Source organism: Odocoileus virginianus, chromosome 16 (genome assembly GCF_023699985.2).
Source record: "Odocoileus virginianus isolate 20LAN1187 ecotype Illinois chromosome 16, Ovbor_1.2, whole genome shotgun sequence".
Lineage (NCBI taxonomy): Eukaryota > Metazoa > Chordata > Mammalia > Artiodactyla > Cervidae > Odocoileus > Odocoileus virginianus.
This window is the reverse complement of record NC_069689.1, coordinates 9200123-9220102: the sequence shown is the minus strand read 5'-3', so window position 1 is coordinate 9220102 and position 19980 is coordinate 9200123. Positions and strand designations below refer to the sequence as shown.

The following is a 19980-nucleotide window of genomic DNA, read 5'->3' as shown; positions in this document are numbered from 1 at the left end:
CCCGGGCAATTTTCCTGAAGACTTGGGGATATTCCTGCTGCTTCTTCTGGGAGGAATGAAAGGTCAAAATGTGAAGCAAAGAAAGGAGTGTTTTGTCTGACAAGGCCTCGGTGTGCCCGGGAATTAAGGACCCGTCTCCTCTCGTCCCGTCCTCCCTGGGAGGACTCTCGAGGCTACTCTTGGCATCTCACTGGACCAGGCTGACCCCGCCTGCAGCCCATGGGGCGGGCGGACAAGTGTCAGACAGCTGTCCACCACATGCCTCATTTGTGGCCTGTTCCTCTCCTCTGTGAAGCTCTCTGACGCAGAGACTGGACTCTGCCATCCAGGGAACCCATATTAATGCTTGTGCATCCCCAATGCTGACCCTGCCTTTGGCACCGTGGACGGCCCAAGCGCCCCGCACACTCACCGTCCCGGGTCACCTCTATGACGTAGAGCCCTTCCTCAAGGCCAATGGCGATTCGGTCCCCGTCTGCAGACAACACAAAGGAAGTCACAATCCTCTGTCTCCAGAGTAACTACGACTTCCCACACTGCCCACCCGCCCCGGCCCCCTGCACAGGACACACACCCAGGATGGCGGCCGTGAGCACGGCCTTGATGAGGGGCAGGGAGCTGTCGTAGGCCTCCTGGGGGACGTGCACCGCCTGGTTCTGCAGACGGTTCTTCTGGAGGATGGCCTGCAGGCCCTCCAAGATGCCCACCCACTTCCGCTTCTCGTTCTCGTTCTCCGTCAGGATGAGCAGCGAGCTGGTCTTAGAAGGGGCACCTAAGAGAGAGGCCGTCACCTTCAGGACAGAAAACAAGACAAACGAGTCATAAGACAATGGCACACGGAGCCAGCGCCACGTGGCCTGGAGGGGTGAGCACGAGGCTGCTGCCTGGAGCGTACCCTCCAGGGGCCTCTGGGGTCCTGGTCCAGCCGCCCGCAGGGGCCGCAAGCAGCCTGACCTCTGAGTGCAGGGCACTCCACTCTCACCAAAACCGGCTGACTGTTCACGCTTAACTGCTCTTGTCACAGCCGGGAAACCCACTCTCAGAATGTGTCCAGCTAGGGTGGGAGCTCCCTGGCAGTCCAGTGTTCAGGATGCCACAATCTCACTGCCAAGGGGCCCAGGTTCAACCCCAGGTCAGGGAACTGAGATCCCAAAAGCTGCACGGTGCAGCCAAAGCAAAGAAAAAAGACAAAAAGAAAGGGGGGGAAAAACCATCCACGGACAATGGACTCCTGCACACCCACCTCCCTGGGTGCTGCCCAAATGCCAGGAAACGCGCACGACTCTCGTTGCTACAGAACCACCTGGGCGCACAGTGACGGCGAGTCTCTGTGTCACACACAGACGCAGGTTCTCAACAAAGACGTGATTTAACAGAAAATGATCCGTGGTCTTGGTTTTGTGGTCAACCAGATTTTACTGTAGCTATGACAATTCCCAGTGGAGGGGGAACTCAGTCTTCTGGAAGCTTCCTGAAGCCACAGCACCCACCACCAGCCCAGCAGGGGGTGCCCAGTGGAAGGTGCCCCGCCTCCGTCAACAAGATTGCTGACAGCAGCATCGACCAATTTCTTTCCTGCTTTGCTCAGGTTAATGGCCAGTGAGTCCCTGGGAGGGAGACTAAAGGGACCGTTTCCTTTAGAGCCAACCCGTGAGGCAGCTTCAGCGTCCAGTACCCTGGGTGGAGGAGCCAAGACAGACTGACCGAGGATGAGGATGGAGCTGGAAGGCCTGGCATTGGGGGACTGGTCGGGGGGAGGGGGGTGCAGTGGATGGATGAGCAGAGAGGCTGACAGTCTGGAGACACAGGAGGTCCCTTCACGCGAGTCCCTTGCTACCACACTAGGAAATGCTCATTAACAACCCTTTCATTTTAACCACATGCACTTCTTTAATGATTAATGAAACATGTTGAAAAACCAGGAAGAAAACGTACCCTGAATATACATGGAATATCTCGGCGTGAGGCGTGTATGACGTCTGAAGCCAGGACGGAGCTCACAGAGAACTCTTCATCTCTGTAAGAAATAACACGATCAGAACAGGGGCCTGTCCTCCACCCATGGGACCATGATGGGAGAGGACACCTCTGGGACGACCTTCCAGAACACAATGGCGGCTCCCTGCCTCCACCTGGATAAGAAACGCTGATACTGACAAGGCCAAGAGTAAGACTCTCGCGTGTGCTTCAATGGTGCAGGGTGTCCGGGACTAAACCCCTCCCTGAGTCACACTGTTCTGGCTGGGCCAGGCCACTCGGCAGGTGCACATGCCACGTCTCTGCCCTGTCCTCTGCTTGGCCATAAACAGGGAAATGAAGTCTGCTGCAGCAGCCAGGGAGTCACCCCAGCCGCTCTCGAGCCTGGGCTGCGAGCAGCAGACGCCTGGGACGCCCAGCACATCCTCAGCACGGCTGGGCTGGGCATACCTGTGTGTGCGTGTGCATGCATGTGGGGGGGTGGCAGCCACCTGGGGACATCTCCAAACTGCAGATACCCCTGGTTACCCTGCCCCACGGGCCCCCCAAGAACCGATGCTGCCGAGGGGGCCCCAGGGCAGATGGCTCTCCGCGTGGGGGATGTGGCCGCCACGGCAGCTGCACCCCCAGGCTCTCAGCTGAGCTCGCCCTGCCTCGTAACTGGCTCAGTTCTCCCAGAGCCCCGGGCCTCAAGCATTGGTATTCTGCCCATTTCAAGGAGCGAGACATTAACCACGTTGGGGGGAGGGGGGGTGCCACATCTTTACGTGTCGATGGCAGGAAGGTCCTGACGAGACACAAGGGAGTTACAAGAGGCGCCGCTGAGCGGATGCTGCGGCCACAGGGACTCAAGGGCTCGCGGAGACAGAGCGCATGGGCGACCCCAGGCTGCGCGGCGCGTGGGGTATGCTCTCTTTGCTGCGGGGTACAGAGTTTTCTCATTAGATGCCTGTTTGGCAAATCTTTCAGGGCAAAAACATCCAGAGAAGGAAGGTTTCTAGCGGGCCCATTTCAGAGTGACACGACGACTAAGGAGGTGAAGGAACGAACAAGGTTAACGACGACCAAGCAGCGAACCCCGGCTCACTACAAGTCAGGGGACACCCCCGGATGAGAGCGGCCGCACACTGACCTGAGGTCCAGGACTTGGCCGGCCAGGACGCCGGGCTGGGTGGACTTGCCCTCGGGCAGGTCGTACAGGAAAAGCCTGCAGTCACAGACCACCGCGAAGGCTCGCTGCCACCCCTTCTTCACCCCGCTTGGCTTGGGGATCTGCAGATCAAAGTGACCGTGTCCGCCAGGGCGCCGGCCACACGCAGTGGAGGGGCAGGCCCGGGAGACTTCTTAGAGGCGGCTGCCGTGCTGGGGTCCTCCCCTGCTGCTCTCGGCCGGCCCAGGCTGGTAGCAGAGCTGTGTCTGGGCCCAGCAAAGCTCAGGACGCCGCTGGGGAGAGGCCCCCCATGACCAAAGGGGTTGCAGGAGACAAGGTGGGTGACTCAGCGGACAGGCAAGTTCACAGCAGACGTGGAGTGTCATAGAATGCTGGGCCTGGCACAGCGCCTTCAAATGGCACTGGGCTTAAAGCCCATCAGCCCAGGAGGTGGGACGAGAGGCCTCGGATGAGTCTTTCTGCGGGGTCCTGAGGACCTCAGGAGGGCAGGGCACCCGGAACCGGCACATGGGGCAAAGGGAAGGATTTCCAGCGCAGCCGGGTATGGCTGTGGTCAGCAGGCTGGCTGCCCGCCTGAGCAGGGCCGTGGGTCACGTCCTACCTTCACGTAGCCCTTGTAGGCTGTTCCTATGCCTCTTTGCACGTCCACACCCAGAGGCCGCTTGGACTGCTCGGGCGGGATGGGGCACACCTGGGGGGCGCGGTCTCTGCAGGACACGTGGCAGGCGAACGAGCACACTGCAAAAGCACAGGCCATGCCTGAGACCTGCACCCCCGAAGCAGTGGTCACGGGGGACGTGTGCGCACCCCCAAAGGGAACGGTTCCCACAGACACTCGGGGACGTGGGTGTCGAGTAACGTCTCCACACACTCCCGCACCAGCCTGGGGCAGGCACACAACTCGGAGCCATAAAGGGCTAGTGACGACAGACCCGGGAGAACAGACACACAGGGCGGCGCTTCTCTCCAGACGAGTTGGTAGTAAAATATTTTCAAGTTTTTACCCTGCTTTCCCTTACTTCGGAGAACAGACGTGGATGTTACGTTTTACAACAAACAGGGGTGAGCAGGTGCCCTGGCCGCCCCAGAGCAGCACACTGTCCGTGGCAGCAGCACTTCAACCTTGGCTGGGCCCGGCTCAGCCAGCGGGGGAGCCTGTGGGGCCCCCTCCTGGTGGGGCCGCCCCGGGCTCCAGGCCTTCACCACACCCACCCCCGGGCCCTCGAAGCGGGCGAGGGGGCACACTCACCGTCGCAGGCGTAGCCCTGGCGGATCAGGCCCACCATCAGGGAGGTGCAGTGGCTGCACTGCGTGGGGCTGGAGAAGGACTTGATGCTCAGCTGGTGCGCCTTTGGCTGCAGGAAGGATGTCCAGGGTGAGACAGGAGGTGGGGGTGGGCCACCTGCTCGTGAGCAAACGTTTCAACCTCCCGGGCGCCACCTCGAGAGGCTGAGTCGCGTGCTTTCACCACGAGGTACGCCGTTCCCAGGGGCGCCATCCATGGAGAGGCTGACGCAGAGAACAAGTCCACATGCGCCTCCCACAGAGAGCACCCTCGCTGCCCACACTAGCAAGGCTGGCGGGCCGCAGAGACACCGCTGATAACACACTGGCGCGAGGCCCTCGCCTGCAGGGGCTCCAGGGCTGGCCTGGGCCACGGTTTGGTGTGCACAGCCCCCCACAGCAGCTCATTCCTCCCAGGAAGAGCCTGGAAAGACCCAATACTCATCGGGAGAGCGGACAGGGGACACCACGGATGATGAGTGAGACCCACAGCGCTGATGAAGCTCAGGCAGCAAAGAGGAGCAATCAGTTCCCTTCAGGCCACAGAAGATGTAGACCATTTGCCAGAACAAGGGCTTGACCAGCACAAAACCCAGAGCCTGGCCTGCTCTCTGCCTCCCTGAGAGCTGCAAGCCCAAAGCCTGGCTGTTGGCTAGTCTCAAATGAAACCAAGCGCCCTGTCTCTAGCAGGCACGGCTGTCTGCGGCTGAAGCCTTAAGAGAGGCCATGCCTACATTAAAGAAGAAAAGCACCCAGCACATGAGGAGGCCAGACGCCTGCTGGGCTGGGAACCTGGGACCACCTCACACCCTGAACGTCGGGCTCAGCTCTCCACGACACAGTGACGAGCAACACAAGTCAGGAAGTGGCACGCTGAGCAGCTTTCCATTTATGTGGAGGGAAAACTGCCTCCCATAAACCACATGGTTCTCTAGGGCTCCAAGTGCAGCCAGATACACGGGGATACATGTGAAGCAGGGACTGAACAGACACGGAGTGGCACGTAACCGGGGAAGGAAACACGGTCTGGGGAGCGAGGGAAGAGGACCAGGGAGACCAGACTCTGAGATTTTCCAATTAAAATGCGTTCATGTGTCACTGGTTTAATTAAGAAAACACAGGGTCCTGACCCTTTATGGCTCAACACGCTACTCAGAACAAAACATTACTGTGTAAATGAAAATATTAAGTTCGGCTTGTTTACACAGAAGTTGCCTAAAAGCAAGAAACCCCTGCCTCCCCCCAGGGAAGAGCAAGGCCCCTACCTTTGGTCCTGTCAGAGTGAGGGTCTGTGCGGTGGGCAGCGGTGTGGTGGGCAGCCTCTGAGGGGCCCGGGCCATGTCCTGGGGACAAGCAGGGACAGGTAAGCAGAGTCCAGCTCAGCACGCCCCTCACTCAGCACACTGATTAGCAGGAACGGTTCTGCGGTCTTGATATACTGCGCTATCGGGACAGTCGTGGAGCCACCCTGGGCAGGCTGAGGCCCCGACAGGAATTCTCAAATGAGCCAGCCTCAGAGGGACAAGCTGTCAGGGTAGTGTCTGCGAGAGTCCACAAGGCACGCAGACACGGGGCGGGGGGTGGGGGGTGGGCAGATCCCGCCTCTCCGGGGTTGATGGGCTGATGCTCACCTCCTGCGGCTCTGCGCCTGTGGTCACAGAAACCGCTAAGGACACCTCTGGCTTTGGAGCTTGTGTTTCTTGCTCACTAGTGGAGCTGGTCTGAAAACAAAGGCAGAGAAACACTGTGGGGATAAGGGAAGTCAGAGGCTAACTGCACATTTTTCATTTAAAAAGTGCGTTTCACTGGCGGCCTGGGGTCCCAGTTCAGATTCAGTCCTGCAATGTCCCACCATGGACCCCACCTCACTCACAACTGTCTTGCCTTCCCGAGACCACTGCCCTCAGCGTCCTGGGGTGGGGGGTGACCGTGAGGCAGGGTTACCACCAAGGCCTCACCCTCCAACCGCAGCCTGGCCCGCCCGCCCTCTGAGCTCACAGGCCGTGACCCACTCTACACCCGGGAGTCCTAAGTGGAAGTGGCCATGTGCTCCAGAACCTCATTTCTGGGACCGAAAATAAATTCTAACATCAAAAAGGGCTGTGGACCTATGACCAGAAGGAGGAATTTCCCTCTAAGTTCCATGACACAGGGAAGCAATGCTTGGTTCTAAGAATTCAAGACTCTCAAATTACTTTCACAAGCTGAAGCTATAGCAGCATTTTAAAACCACCTACAGATGACCTCAGGACTGCTCCCGACTCGAACGTTCCCTCGTCACCAGCAACTATGTTTTACGAACGCACACAATTTATATAGCCTCATCAACAGGTGACCCAGAGTGACTGGGCAGGTAGTTCCACACCGAAATCCCATCAAACCACATCCAAGAAGCATTTTCCAATGGCTTGAATGAGTCAGGCTGCTGCCCAAGGAGCCAAATTCACCCGAGAAGGCAGGGTGCACACAGAAACACATGCATGACTACGTAATGCAATGTGTGAATCTGTAAGCAAACTCGTAAGGGAAAGGCCAGATCAACCAGCCACAAATACAAGCAACTTTCCCCCATAAACGAGGTATACAAATGAGTTAGAGCTGCATTTTTAGCTAAACAAAGGGCAAAAGAACATTTCGTAATTTAACTGTAGCTGAGGAACAGCCTCCCTAGTTTCATTTAGCTAGACAACTAATCAAAAGGATGCAGATGGATGGGGTGGGGTCCGCCCTTGGAGGCGCTGAGGGCGGCCCGACGCTGGCAGTGACTGACTTCTTTCCAAGAGGCTGGCAGAGAGGCCGTGTGTGAGGAGACAGAGCCCTCGGCTGTGACGGACGAGGAGCGAAAACCGTCACCGCACCCGATGAAGCCTCCAGGAGAAGCTGCTGGTTCAGTGCTGCGGCCAGCACTTTAGTGTAAACTACAGCTTCACATGCGGAAAGCAGACCAGGAGCTTCTATCAGAAGATTCTCAGGCCTGCAGACCCTCCTAACACATCTGACTCTGACCAAGGAGTTCTCGTTTTCATCAGTAACTGTTCTTCCTAGCTAAGTCACGGGGTAGTGAGGGATGAAAATTAAACGTGAAAAACGGCAGGAGTGCTGGTTACAGGGGACGGGGTCTAGGGATCATGCACAGCCTGCTCCTCTGGGCACCCCTGGGGACAAAGGGACATGCTAGAAACCACCTGGCCCAGGGACTGCTACCATCCACCAGTTCTAGAGAAAAGCCACTGCCTTCTGGCCACCCCATCCTGTCGACGACCCGAGTCTCAGCCTCTCGGGAGTCTGTCTGGCTCTGCGGCGCTGGGAGGAGGCACGGGGCTGACCAGCAGCGGGTGTCTGGAAGAGCCGCCAACGTGAACAGTTACATGTATTTGCTTCTTAAAAACTGAGGACTTAAGGGAAAAGGCGGTATCACAGATTCAACAAAAACCCCTTGACAGGTGCAGGTAAATAGGTGGGTGCCCAGAACACTGTGAGCGACACAGCTCTGCTTGGGTTTTGTAACAACTGGTCTAGGCTAGGATCACAGTGGTCCGCCAATCCGAGGATGACCACTGGTGCCTCCTGAGTCCCTCTGGGGCAGGTCCGCAGACACCACGTCCACCTGAGGGCCAAGAAGCTTAGCATCCCCAGTGCTGAGCCAAGTGGCCTCCACTCGCGGGAACACACCATCTCCGGCACAGAGCACGTCAAAACGTCCAACCCATGTCTGATCAAGAGGAAGAGTGGAGGACAATCTATAAGACAACCGGTCTGGACACTACAAAAATATCAGGGTTATAAAAGCGGGGGGTGGTGGGGGTGCGAGTTCAGATGGAAGGGGACCAGAGAGGCGCTGGCTCCCAGGCAGAGGGGCGGCAGCTGTGCTCAGTGGCCTCAGGAAGGAAGCACCGGAGTTTGGTGTCCAAGAGTCATGATGCCTGCAACTCACGCTCAAAAAGCGCCATGTGTACACACAGGGAGAGCAATGGGCAGAATGCCAGGTGAGAGGCACGTGTATGTTCACTGTGTTACTTTCAGTCTTCCTGCAAGTTTAAAGTTTTCTGGTAAAACGCAAACAAAAGCAATGACAAACACACCAGAGGTCCCGTTAGTGAGACTTGCCATCACTATGTTCACTGGCTTGTCTCAGGGTGGCCAGGAAGGGTCCACCCTGCAGTTTGGAGGAAGATGGACCGACTGCCCCACCTCCCAACGGGTGCCGTGAAGAGCCTCAGAGGCCGAGGAGGATGGGCCAACTGCTCCCGGGAGCTGCTTCCTGCGCCACGGGGGCTCTGGCGGCCTCCGGTTCGGTCACCCCCGAGTGGAGGCGCTGAGCTGATTCACCAGGACCTCAATAGGGGGCCCGGAGCCGGGCTGTTCTTCCCTACCACTCACTCCATCCATCGGCGAGTCCACACAGAAGCCACTGTAAGGGTAACATGACTGGCTGCAGGGGGAGAATGTGTGTTTTAAAAACTGCCTGAAACACTCGCTACCCAGGCAGGGGCTGGCGGGGGTCTTCCCTGAAGGTGCCGAGCACTTCCTTCACCCCATGTGATTTGAGGAAGTGGGAACACTTCTCCAGGTTCACTTCAGGCACCTTAACCGTCTCAAATCTCACACATTCAGCATCCCTGTTCAACAGCTGAGATAACTGTCACATGTTAACTTACTGGTATGTTTGTGGTCACAAGTAGCCAAACCATATTAAACTATCAATATTTCTAATTTATCATAAATTCATTTGTCACTTAAAAAAATACTTACTCTAAATGTCAGATCATGTGCAAGAGGTGCAGTGTTGAAATACTCAAAGATAGAATCCTGAAAATCTGGAAGTTTGAGTCCTATAAGAATAAAATGAGACTTGTCAAGGTACAAAATTTAAGACTGTTTCTAAAGTTTTATGAGAAGACTCAGTATTATCAAGATAGCAATTCTCTGTAAGTGAACTGATAAATCTGACGCGATTACAGTAAAAATACCATTAGACTTGCCCCAGAGCTGGACATCTGGAGTAACCAAGGAAGAGTACCTGGGAAGTCTCTAAAAACGAGGGGGTGGGAGGGAGGAGACCTACCAAATACTAACGCAGATTCACTGAAGCACATGTTCTAATTAGAAGCATGGGTCCTGCCCATGGACAGTGAACAAGGTAGAAACCCAGAAACAGCCCCCAGCCCCCACGACAACTCATCTCATCTGTGGTGAGACTGACATCTGAAGTCAGTACCGAGAGTAACTTTTTAATAACTGGCATCAGACAACTAACAAGTCTCAGAAAAAAGGCAGAATGGGTCCTCCTCAAACTGTATGTCACAGTAACTTTCCAGTGGATCAGTAATCTAAATTTTAAAAATGAAGCCTTAGAAGTATCTGAAGAAAACATGGGTGAATTACTTGAACAACTGGGGATTTGGGGAATATTTCCCTATGACTTAAAAAAAGGGAAAAAACGAACAAATCTGACACACAAAAATTAAAAGAATAAAACAAAATGAAAACAGTAACCAAAAAAACACCTAATGCTTGGCAAAAAAAAAAAAAAAATTAGGGGGCCTCCCTGATGGCTCAGTGGTAAAAATCTGCCTGCCAATGCAAGAGGCACGGGTGTGATCCCTGATCCAAGAAGATCTCACTGGTTGAGGGGCAATCAAGTCTGTGTGCCGCGACTACCGAGCTCTGTGCTCTAGAGCCCAGGGACCGCAACAAGTGAAGCCCACAGGCCCAAGAGCCCATGCTCAGCAGCAAGAGAAGCCACAGCAACGGGAAGCCCATACGCAGCAATGAAGACCCAGCACAGCCAAGAATAGAAAAAATTAAAACAAAAAAAGCAAAGTAAAAAGACAAAAAGACAAACTAGGAGAAATATTTGCAACTTTTGTCAAACAAGACTCTAGTCCTCAATATATAAACAGCTTCTAAGAATTAAAAAAAGGCCACAATCTGAACTTTTAAAAATGGGTAGAAAATACATATCTATGAGCCACAGAGTGAGGCACAAATCGCCCTCAAACACATGAAGAGAGGTGCAACCTCGCTTGTATGGAATGTGAAGGTGGCGCCACATCTCACCCACTCCGAGCGAGGTCGTCCCTGGTGGGCAAGGCTGCAGGGCAGGGACCCTCGCCTGCCCGGTGCCGGGGACACAAATCCGCCGCAGAACCCAGACCTGGCACGGCTGAGCCTGAGTGTGCACATGCTCACCCTCCACCAGCAGCCCCGCAGCAAATGCCACATACATGCAGCACGCCCCGAGACACGGGACCGGAGCAGCAGGATGCCCAGCAGGCGCTGTGCCGAGCCGGCTGCACGAAGGACCTGGGCCAGGCAAGGGCCTGGGCCAGGCAAAGGCCTCTGTGAGGCCTAATGATACAGACACAGGTACCTGCTTTATATGTTCACGATGGAACAAAGGAAGAATACACGGAAAACTGTGGCTACCTTTTTGGGAAGGCATCTTTGGACATACCCTATTTCAGAATTTGGGCTTTGGGATTAGGGTAAGTGCTTTCCTTACAGAACTAAAAACCATTAAAATTAAAATAAGTTAAATCTAAAATAAAACCATTTCATTAAAAAAGCTTTATATGTAAACAATTCAGAAGCTTATGATCCTAATTTACCAGTATCTGCTCTAAACTTTTCTTCCATCTTCTTCTTCAAAATTTCCATTTCTTCTAGTAGTTCTCTGTTTTTGGCTTCAGAATCCTTTAGTTTGCTAAAATACAAAATAAAAGGCTTTAAGTGCCCTGAACTCAGGTCATCTCTGTGCTGGCTCAGAGTGTCGAGGTAGGTAGTAGGGTGTATCTGTGGGTGTGGGTATGGGTGATTTATCCCAGATGTCTGGGAAAGCAGCCGGGTGTGTGTGTCTGTGTGTATCTGTGTGTGTTTGGCTGGGGGGGGGGGGATTGGGGGTTTATCCCAGGTGTCTGGGAAAGCACCTGGGTGTGTGTGTGTGTATGTGTTTAAGTGCTGGGGTGGGGGGTGGTCAGGGTCGGTGTTTATCCCAGGGTCTGGGAAAGCACCCAGACCCACTAGAGAGACACTCAGGCCCACTCTCGGCATCAGCTGCCGCTCACTGCATTATGGATGATACATGATCTTCACTTTAAAGTCACAGTTTACAGAGTATCTCACGAGGCCTAGTGGAGTCCCTGACGGTCCCCATCTGTTTCTAAATGCGTCCTCTGAGGACATGCGGCTCAGTCACTCAGCTGTCAGAGCCCTAAGTGTCTTCCCCAAAAACAGCGTGACAGCGGGCTGCACCAAAGGGCCACACCACTGCCCGAGCAGCGGGGCCTCTGCTCCCAGCACTTCGAGGAGGGGCCAGAGCCAGGCCCCAGTGGACCCTGGCGGGGAGGCGAGTGGCACAGCCCTTGCTCAGAGCCCTGTGCTGACCATGGTGACGCCAGGAGAACCGGCTCACCGCCACCCCTCATCCCCCCCGCATGAAGAGGGGGGTGGTACACGCGCTTGCCTCTCAGGGATGCTGGAAGGGTCATGTGCTTTCATAGAATAACGGTCTCACTGCAGCTCCAAGCACAGAGGCAGTGTGTTTAAATAGCAGCTGTTACCATGATCAGTTTTTCAGCCCCTAACTGACTGTTAGTGTCACTGTCCTGTTAGTGACACCAGCTCTTCCAGGTCTCCGCCCGCACCCCCATGAAGACGTGTCAGAGCGTAGCCACCCACATGGACAGGTCCACCGCAGGCAAGGCGGCCCGGCTTTCCTAATGCTGCAGCTCATTACAGATCCTGAGGGAAGAAAAGAGAACCCGTAGACGGTGGGCTCTCATCAAACGTTTGCTGAATCCACTGCCTTGTCAGTGTTTTCTATGACTGATTGAAGGTGGGGGAAAAATTCTGAATATTTTAGTGTGTTGAGTTTAGCTTTTAAAGAAAAAAGCTAAGCTGAAGAAGTGGACAGGCCTGAGGTAGACAGGAAGGCCAGAGAGGTGTCCACGGACATGTGGGTCCTGTCACCCAGCTTAGGGCAGCAAGCACCCCGTTCACACTCAGAAGAGACACAGACGCTTCAGAACTGCAGACTCACACACGCCCATTCTGTCCTGAAAACCCTGAACATGCACATCCGTGCCCCAGGCCTGAGCACCAAGCGTCAAAAACAGCGCTCTGCTCGTCCCAACAGCCCCGGGTTGGCAGGCACCTTTCAAAGGAGAGGTTCATGTCCTTGACCTTCCTCAGCTCCTCCTGGACGAGCTGCTTGGCCCGGATCTCCGCCTCCAGGGCCGACTGCAGTTCCAGCCGTGCAGACATGTCCAGCTTTTGACTGCGGCGAACTTTCCAGAGGGGGTCCTGCAGAGGTGGTTTCAGATGTTAAAACACATTCTGAACCAACTCACTCCTTGAACAACATAAACACTAACAGGTAATTTATCTTCACTGAATCTTAAGACTTTATTATGTTTAAATATTAACTCTCGGATGTTGTCCATGGGACCCAATTTTAGTTTTGGTATTTTGTGACTTCTTTCTTAGAGGTCTTCTAAAGAATAAAATTTACTTTCTTAAAAATTAAACTGACCTGACAGGGTAATTTCTCTACATGGCTCCACTACACTCTTTTACCAAGTTAAGCTATATTCTAGGGTCCCAGTTACTCTTATTTTTGTACATCTTGAAACACTGTGCCATGTTATCATCTTAGTAGTTACATCATTAAAAGACTAAAATAATAAGAGAAAGGAAGAGTGATGGGATGAACTGAAGGATGAAGCTACAGTGAAATAAACTAGTTGAGGACAGCATTCTTTCTTATTGAGATGCCAGATGCATTTCACCGACTTTCAAGAGTATAACAGAAATCTGGAGAGACTGTCTTGGTAGACTTTTATTTAAGTTTTCATTGAAAACAGCTAAGAATTTTTCATTTTTCCTATGTAGGAGGAAAGAGGAGAAAGCTGAGTGAGGGAGACAGCCAGGAGACGGCGGGGGTGGGGGGCAGGGTGAGGAGGAGCAGAGCGGGGTGCCACCGAGTGGTTACAGAGGGACCAGCCACGAGGAGGCTCAGGTGACCAGACCCGCGAGAAAGTAGGTAACACACTTTTAAGGATGGAGCGGCGAGCGACCAAGAGGAGATACCCCACGTCCAAGGTCAGAGAAACCCCAGTAAGATGGCAGGGGGCTGAGAGAGGGCATGAGAGGGCAGAGAGACAGAAACCACAATCACAGAAAACTAACCAATCTGATCACATGGACCACAGCCTTGTCTAACTCAATGAAACCATGAGCCATGCCGTGCAGGGCCACCCAAGATGGACGGGCCATGGTGGAGCATTCTGACAGAACGTGGTCCACTGGGGAAGGGAACGGCAAACCACTTCAGCATCCTTGCCTTCAGAACCCCATGAACAGTATGAAAAGGCAGAAAGATAGGACACTGGAAGATGAACTCCCCAGTCGGTAGGTGCCCAATATGCTACTGGAGAAGAGTGGAGAAATAACTCCAGAGAGAATGAAGAGATGGAGCCAAAGCAAAAACAACACCCAGCTGTGGATGTGACTGGTGATGGAAGTAAAGTCTGATGCTATAAAGAGCAATATTGCATAGGAACCTGGAATGTTACGTCCATGAATGAAGGTAAATCAGAAGTGGTCAAACAGGAGATGGCGTGAATGTCGACATTTTAGGAATCAGCGAACTAAAATGGACTGAAATGGGTGAATTTAATTCAGATGACCATGGTGTCTACTACTGCAAGAATCCCTTAGAAGAAATGGAGTAACCATCATAGTCAACAAAAGACTCCAAAATGCAGTACTTAGATGCAATCTCAAAAGACAGAATGATCTCTGTTTGTTTCCAAGGCAAACCATTCAGTATCACAGTAATCCAAGTCTATGCCCCGACCAGTAATGCTAAACAAGCAGAAGTTGAATGGTTCTATGAAGACCTACAAGACCTTTTAGAACTAACACCCAAAAAAGATATCCTTTTCATTATAGGGGACTGGAATGGAAAAGTAGGAAGTCAAGAAACACCTGGAGTAACAGGCAATTTGGCCTTGGAGTATGGAATGAAGCAGGGCAAAGGCTCATAAGAGTCTTGCCAAGAGAACACACTGGTCATAGCAAACACCCTCTTCCAACAACACAAGAGAAGACTTTGCACATGGACATCACCAGATGGTCAACACCAAAATCAGATTGATAATATTCTTTGCAGCCAAAGATGGAGAAGCTCTATACAGTCAGCAAAAACAAGACTGGGAGCTGACTGTGGCTCAGATCATGAACTCCTTATTGCCAAATTCAGACTTAAAACTGAAGAAAGTAGGGAAAACCACTAGACCATTCAGGTAATACCTAAATCAAACCATTTACGATTATACAGCGGAAGTGGGAAATAGATTTAAGGAACCAGATCTGATAGAGTGCCCGATGAACTATGGATGAAGGTTCATGACATTGTACAGGAGACAGGGATCAAGACCACCCCCAAGAAAAAGAAATGCAAAAAAGCGAAATGGCTGTCTGAGGAGGCCTTAAAAATAGCCGTGAAAAGAAGAGAAGTGAAAAACAAAAGAGAAAAAGAAAGATGTACTCATCTGAATGCAGAGTTCCAAAGAATAGCAAGGAGAGATGAGAAAGCCGTCCTCAATGATCAGTGCAAAGAAATAGAGGAAAACAATAGAATAGGAAAGATTAGAGATCTCAAGAACATCAGAGACAGCAAGGGAACATTTCATGCAAAGATGGGCTCAATAAAGGACAGAAATGGTATGGACCTAACAGAAGCAGAAGACATTAAGAAGAGGTGGCAAGAATACACAGAAGAACTGTACAAAAAAAGATCTTCACGACCCAGATAATCATGATGGTGTGATCACTCAGCCTAGAGCCAGACATCCTGGAGTGTGAAGTCAAGTGGGCCTTAGGAAGCATCACTACAAACAAAGCTAGTGGACGTGATCGAATTCCAGTTGAGCTATTTCAAATCCTAAAAAGATGATACTGTGAAAGTGCTGTACTCAATATGTCAGCACATTTGGAAAACTCAGCAGTGGCCGCAGGACTGGAAAAGGTCAGTTTTTATTCCAATCCCAAAGAAAGTCAATGCCAAAGAATGTTCAAACCACTGCACAACTGCACTCATCTCACACGCTAGTAAAGTAATGCTCAAAATTCTCCAAGCCAGGCTTCAACAGTATGTGAACCGTGAACTTCCAGATGTTCAAGCTGGTTTTAGAAAAGGCAAAGGAACCAGAGACCAAATTGCCAACATCCGCTTAATCACCGAAAAAGTAAGAGAATTCCAGAAAAAACATTTATTTCTGCTTTATTGACTATGCCAAAGCCTTTAACTGTGTGGATCACAACAAACTGTGAGAAATTCAAGAGATGGGAATACCAGACCACCTGACCTGCCTCTTGAGAAACCTGTATGCAGGTCAGGAAGCAACAGTTAGAACTGGTCATAGAACAACAGACTGGTTTCAAATAGCAAAAGGAGTATGTCAAGGCTGTATACTGTCACCCGGCTTATTTAAATTCTATGCAGAGTACATCATGAGAAATGCTGGGCTGGATGAAGCACAAGTTGGAATCAAGACTGCCAAGAGAAATATCAATAACGTCAGATATGCAGATGACACCACCCTTATGGCAGAAAGCAAAGAAGAACTAAAGAGCCTCTTGATGCAAGTAAAAGAGGAGAGTGAAAAAGTTGGCTTAAAGCTCAACATTCAGAAAACTAAGATCATGGCATCTGGTCCTATCACTTCATGGGAAATAGATAGGGAAACAGTGGCACCCTTTACTTTTTTGGGCTCCAAAATCACTGCAGATGGTGACTGCAGCCACGAAATTAAAAGATGCTGACTCCTCTGAAGGAAAGTTATGACCAACCTAGACAGCATATTAAAAAGCAGGGGATTACTTAGCCAACAAAGGTCCATCTAGTCAAGGCTATGGTTTTTCCAGTGGTCATGTATGGATGTAGGGGTTGGACTATAAAGCTGAGCACCGAAGAATTGATGTTTTTGAACTGTGGTGTTGGAGAAGACTCTTGAGAGTCCCTTGGACTGCAAGGAGATCAAACCAGTCCATCCTAAAGGAGATCAGTCCTGGGTGTTCATTGGAAGGACTGATGCTGAAGCTGAAACTCCAATACTCTGGCCACCTGATGGGAAGAACTGACTCCTTGGAAAAGACCCTGATGCTGGGAAAGATCGAAGGCAGGAGGAGAAGGGGATGAGAGAGGATGAGATGGTTGGATGGTATCACCGACTCAATGGACATGAGTCTGGGTAGACTCCAGGAGTTGGTGATGGACAGGGAGGCCTGGCGTGCTGCAGCCCATGGGGTTGCAGAGTCGACACAACTGAGCGACTGAACTGAACTGAAGAATGAAAGGAAGTATTTTCTCATCAAGTGAGTCCTTAGACACAAAGAACTGTCCATACAATATTTTGCAACAAGAATCTCAACAATTCCATTTTGCTATAAGCTATGATAATATTCTTTCATCTTTTATGAAGTTTGTGCACAAAATGTATATAAATGAAGTTTTCTAAGTACCAGTGAATTTGTAAACCCAATGGGAAGAAAAAAGTAGAAATGAAGAACATAAATTGCTTACTCTAATTGGTGTTTATAAACATAAATATATTTTCCAATCACAAAGAACACAGTTGTTTTTTTTCCTTCAATAAGATTATGAACCATCAATGTTTTCCAAAGTATTGTGTTTTGATGATGGAAGCATAAGAAGAGTGAGAGGTGAGGATGTGCTGGAACCCGTCCGGGATGGACTCCCGAGGTTCCGAGTCTACAGGCCGGGTGTGCTGCGGGTTCTGTGTGCTGGGACAGGGGGCTCAGTCTCCCTGGCCCCCGCCTCAAATCAGGAGAACACGGAATAAAACTGTGGGTCCACAAAGCTTAATTCTAGCTGGAATTCTAATGAAGCTGTTCCTCTTTCCCTGCACTCTTACTCTGCGATTCTCACAAGATAAGTCACACGTGCATGTTTTAACCAGGGGGACTGAGGAGGAGAGAGGGACCAGCACCACCAGCCTGGTACTGGCCACACTCTGGGCTCGCAGAGTCACACAGGCCACCGGACAACGGATCATCACACTAACTAAGCGCCCTCTCCAAGGGCGGAGTCCCGTCCTAACTTCAGCCTGCTAACTCAACAGGGATTCGCTAAACAAGTGTATGGTGGCGAAGCAATGTGATCCCCTGACAACTGACAAGGTGCTGGCTGCAGGTGGTAAAAAATCCACCTGCCAATGCAGGGGACATGGCTTTGACCCCTGGTCTGGGAAGACCCCATCTGTTGCAGAGTGGCTAAGCCCGTGCCCCACGGGAGACCCGCCACAACTAGAAGCCACGCACCACAACGAGACAGCAGCCTGCACCTCGACAAAGACCCCACACAACCATCAATTATTAAAGCCACACAGCAACACAAATGCGGCTTCCAGACCCAGACCTACCAGTGTTCTCGACCCCAGACTGGAGCTCCGCAGCGTCTCGAGCTCTTCGGTCATCTTAGAGGCCAGGGCCTGCAGGTAGCCCCGGGCGTCCTTCTCATCGCTGACCCTAGAGGGGAAAGGGCCGTTCTGTGAGCGAGCACTGCCTGCTGTCCCTCCTCAAGACACGGAGGCTCAGCACCATGCCACCCCAAGCACCGTGACCACCGACTCCTGGTCAGGACAGTCCCAGCTCACTCTCCGGGCTCCCGGGCTTCTGGAAGCTCTGCTCCGGCTCTGCAAGCAGGGGCCAGCCCAACCCACACCATGTGGGTGTGCTGCCTCCCACCTGCAGTCCCATCTCACTATCACTGGACCGAACTGCAGCCCCCAGACATTACCGATTTGGGGGAGACCGAGGTGAGCTGGGTACAGAGCCACAGAGGAGCAGCGTGAGGTGTGGAGGCAGGGGTGGCGGCTGGGGAGCCGTGATGGGGCGTGGGCACGTACCACTGGATGATTTCCGCGATCTGTGCCTCCCAGTGGGCGACCGACTCCTTCTTGGCTGCCAGATCTTGCAGCTCGTCCTCCAGCTGCCTATTCTGAGCCGTGAGCTTATCCACAAAGGAGCACAGCTGGAGAGAAATGGTCAGGACACACGACTCATTACTCGTTTACACGTGACGTCAGCACCGCAAACTGCAGGCTCTTTCGAAGGGTCTTCACATTTTCTTTCCCCATCATGAGGGTTTGCCAACCTAACTTCCAATGTGGGGTTCCTGGCCATAGGTAACTTAAGCCCCGTTTCAATACAAATGTGAGTGTCAAAGTGATCAGAGCTAGTGGTTTTAGGTAATCAGCAGCTTGTAACTAGATGAAAACATCCCCCTTTAAAGAGCAAACATATTCCATCATTTAGAAATAAAACACCCAACTTCTAAGACTCAAGAGTGAAAAGAATGACAGCTTCCAGAGAGCGACAGCTCAGACCCCTTCAAGCACCTTCTCGTTCTCGGCAGTTAACTTCTTGTTCTCCTCAAACAGCATCGCCCTCTCCCGCTCATACTTGTCCCTGATGGTGCCCACGGCCTCCTCCATTTCGCTGTGCCTGAGGACGCAAACAGGCGTCAAGGGCCCCGCGGGCGAGCGCTCCCACCTCCCCCGAGCCCAGCCCGGCCCCGCCCTGCTCTGCCCCGGCCCCGCCCCGGCCCCGCGTGCGCACTCACCGCTCTCGCCTGGACTTCTCCAGCTTGTCCTTCAGCACCATCACCTCCTTCTGCAGGGCCAGCTGCTGGCTCTCGGAGTCGTGCACCTCCTTCTTCACATTCTTCACCTCCAGCACGTGGGAGGCCTCACGTCTCACCAGCTCCTCTTCATAGAACAGGACCTTCTTCTCGAGCTCAGACTTCATCTTGGAAATCTCCTGCTGATGCTCTAGGGCAGCGCCTGGCCCGCGGACCCCCTGCTTCATCTGAGAACAAAGGTTGGGGCAGATCACCTTCCTCTTCGAGGGCCCCACCTCACCCCGCCCTCAGCAGACAGTGGGCACTGATCCTTCCCACGGCTGCAGGGCAGGCTTTGTGGGGGGTGGGGGGCTTCTGCCCTGGAAAGGGCGAGTCCAGATCTGCCTGGGGCGCTGAGGCCCTGCGTCACAGTCTGCCGTGAATGGCCCTCAAGGTCTCCCTGTGCATCCCGCTAACAGGGTCACGCGGCCTCTGCGGTCATGGGCGGTGATGGGGGCACTGAGCTGTCAGGCTAGGAGGGTCTTGAGCGTGGGGGTGGGGGGCAGCTGAAGGAGGCTGGAGAGCAGGAGGGCGCCGCGGAGGCTGGAGGGAGGGGCTGGGTTATCCGAGAGCCAGGGGCAGCCATCAGCAGCCAGCAGAGACCCGACGGGCTCCGAGTCTGGAGTGACAAGCTGCCTGGAGAGGGCAGACTACAGAGGTGAAGAGAGGGACAGGGAGACGCGGTCACGGCGCCAAGTCCAGGCGAAGGGCCAGCTGTGAGGGAGAGGAGACCGCCGTCTCCACTTCACAGATGAGGAGACAGGCTCAGGAAGTGGAGGCCCGTCCCTGAGGTCTCCCAGCTAACAGAGAACGCCTACAGCCCTCCCCACCCCTCTGCGGA

General features: G+C 52.8%; 1 protein-coding gene across 1 annotated transcript in view; it reads right to left on the bottom strand.

The window, feature by feature from the left end:
• CDC42BPB (CDC42 binding protein kinase beta) overlaps nt 1-19980 on the bottom strand; it is a 99972-nt gene that overhangs the window by 8329 nt on the left and 71663 nt on the right. Inside the window, exons 15-29 of the mRNA XM_020913531.2 lie at nt 19083-19327; nt 18859-18964; nt 18367-18491; nt 17881-17986; nt 12588-12736; nt 11044-11138; nt 9185-9264; nt 6064-6153; nt 5698-5775; nt 4398-4503; nt 3750-3886; nt 3110-3249; nt 1936-2017; nt 575-791; nt 413-475 (exon numbers count right to left, since the gene is read on the bottom strand). Of these exons, the coding sequence (XP_020769190.1) occupies nt 413-475; nt 575-791; nt 1936-2017; nt 3110-3249; nt 3750-3886; nt 4398-4503; nt 5698-5775; nt 6064-6153; nt 9185-9264; nt 11044-11138; nt 12588-12736; nt 17881-17986; nt 18367-18491; nt 18859-18964; nt 19083-19327 (1819 nt within the window). The remainder of the gene's footprint in view (nt 1-412; nt 476-574; nt 792-1935; nt 2018-3109; nt 3250-3749; nt 3887-4397; nt 4504-5697; nt 5776-6063; nt 6154-9184; nt 9265-11043; nt 11139-12587; nt 12737-17880; nt 17987-18366; nt 18492-18858; nt 18965-19082; nt 19328-19980) is intronic.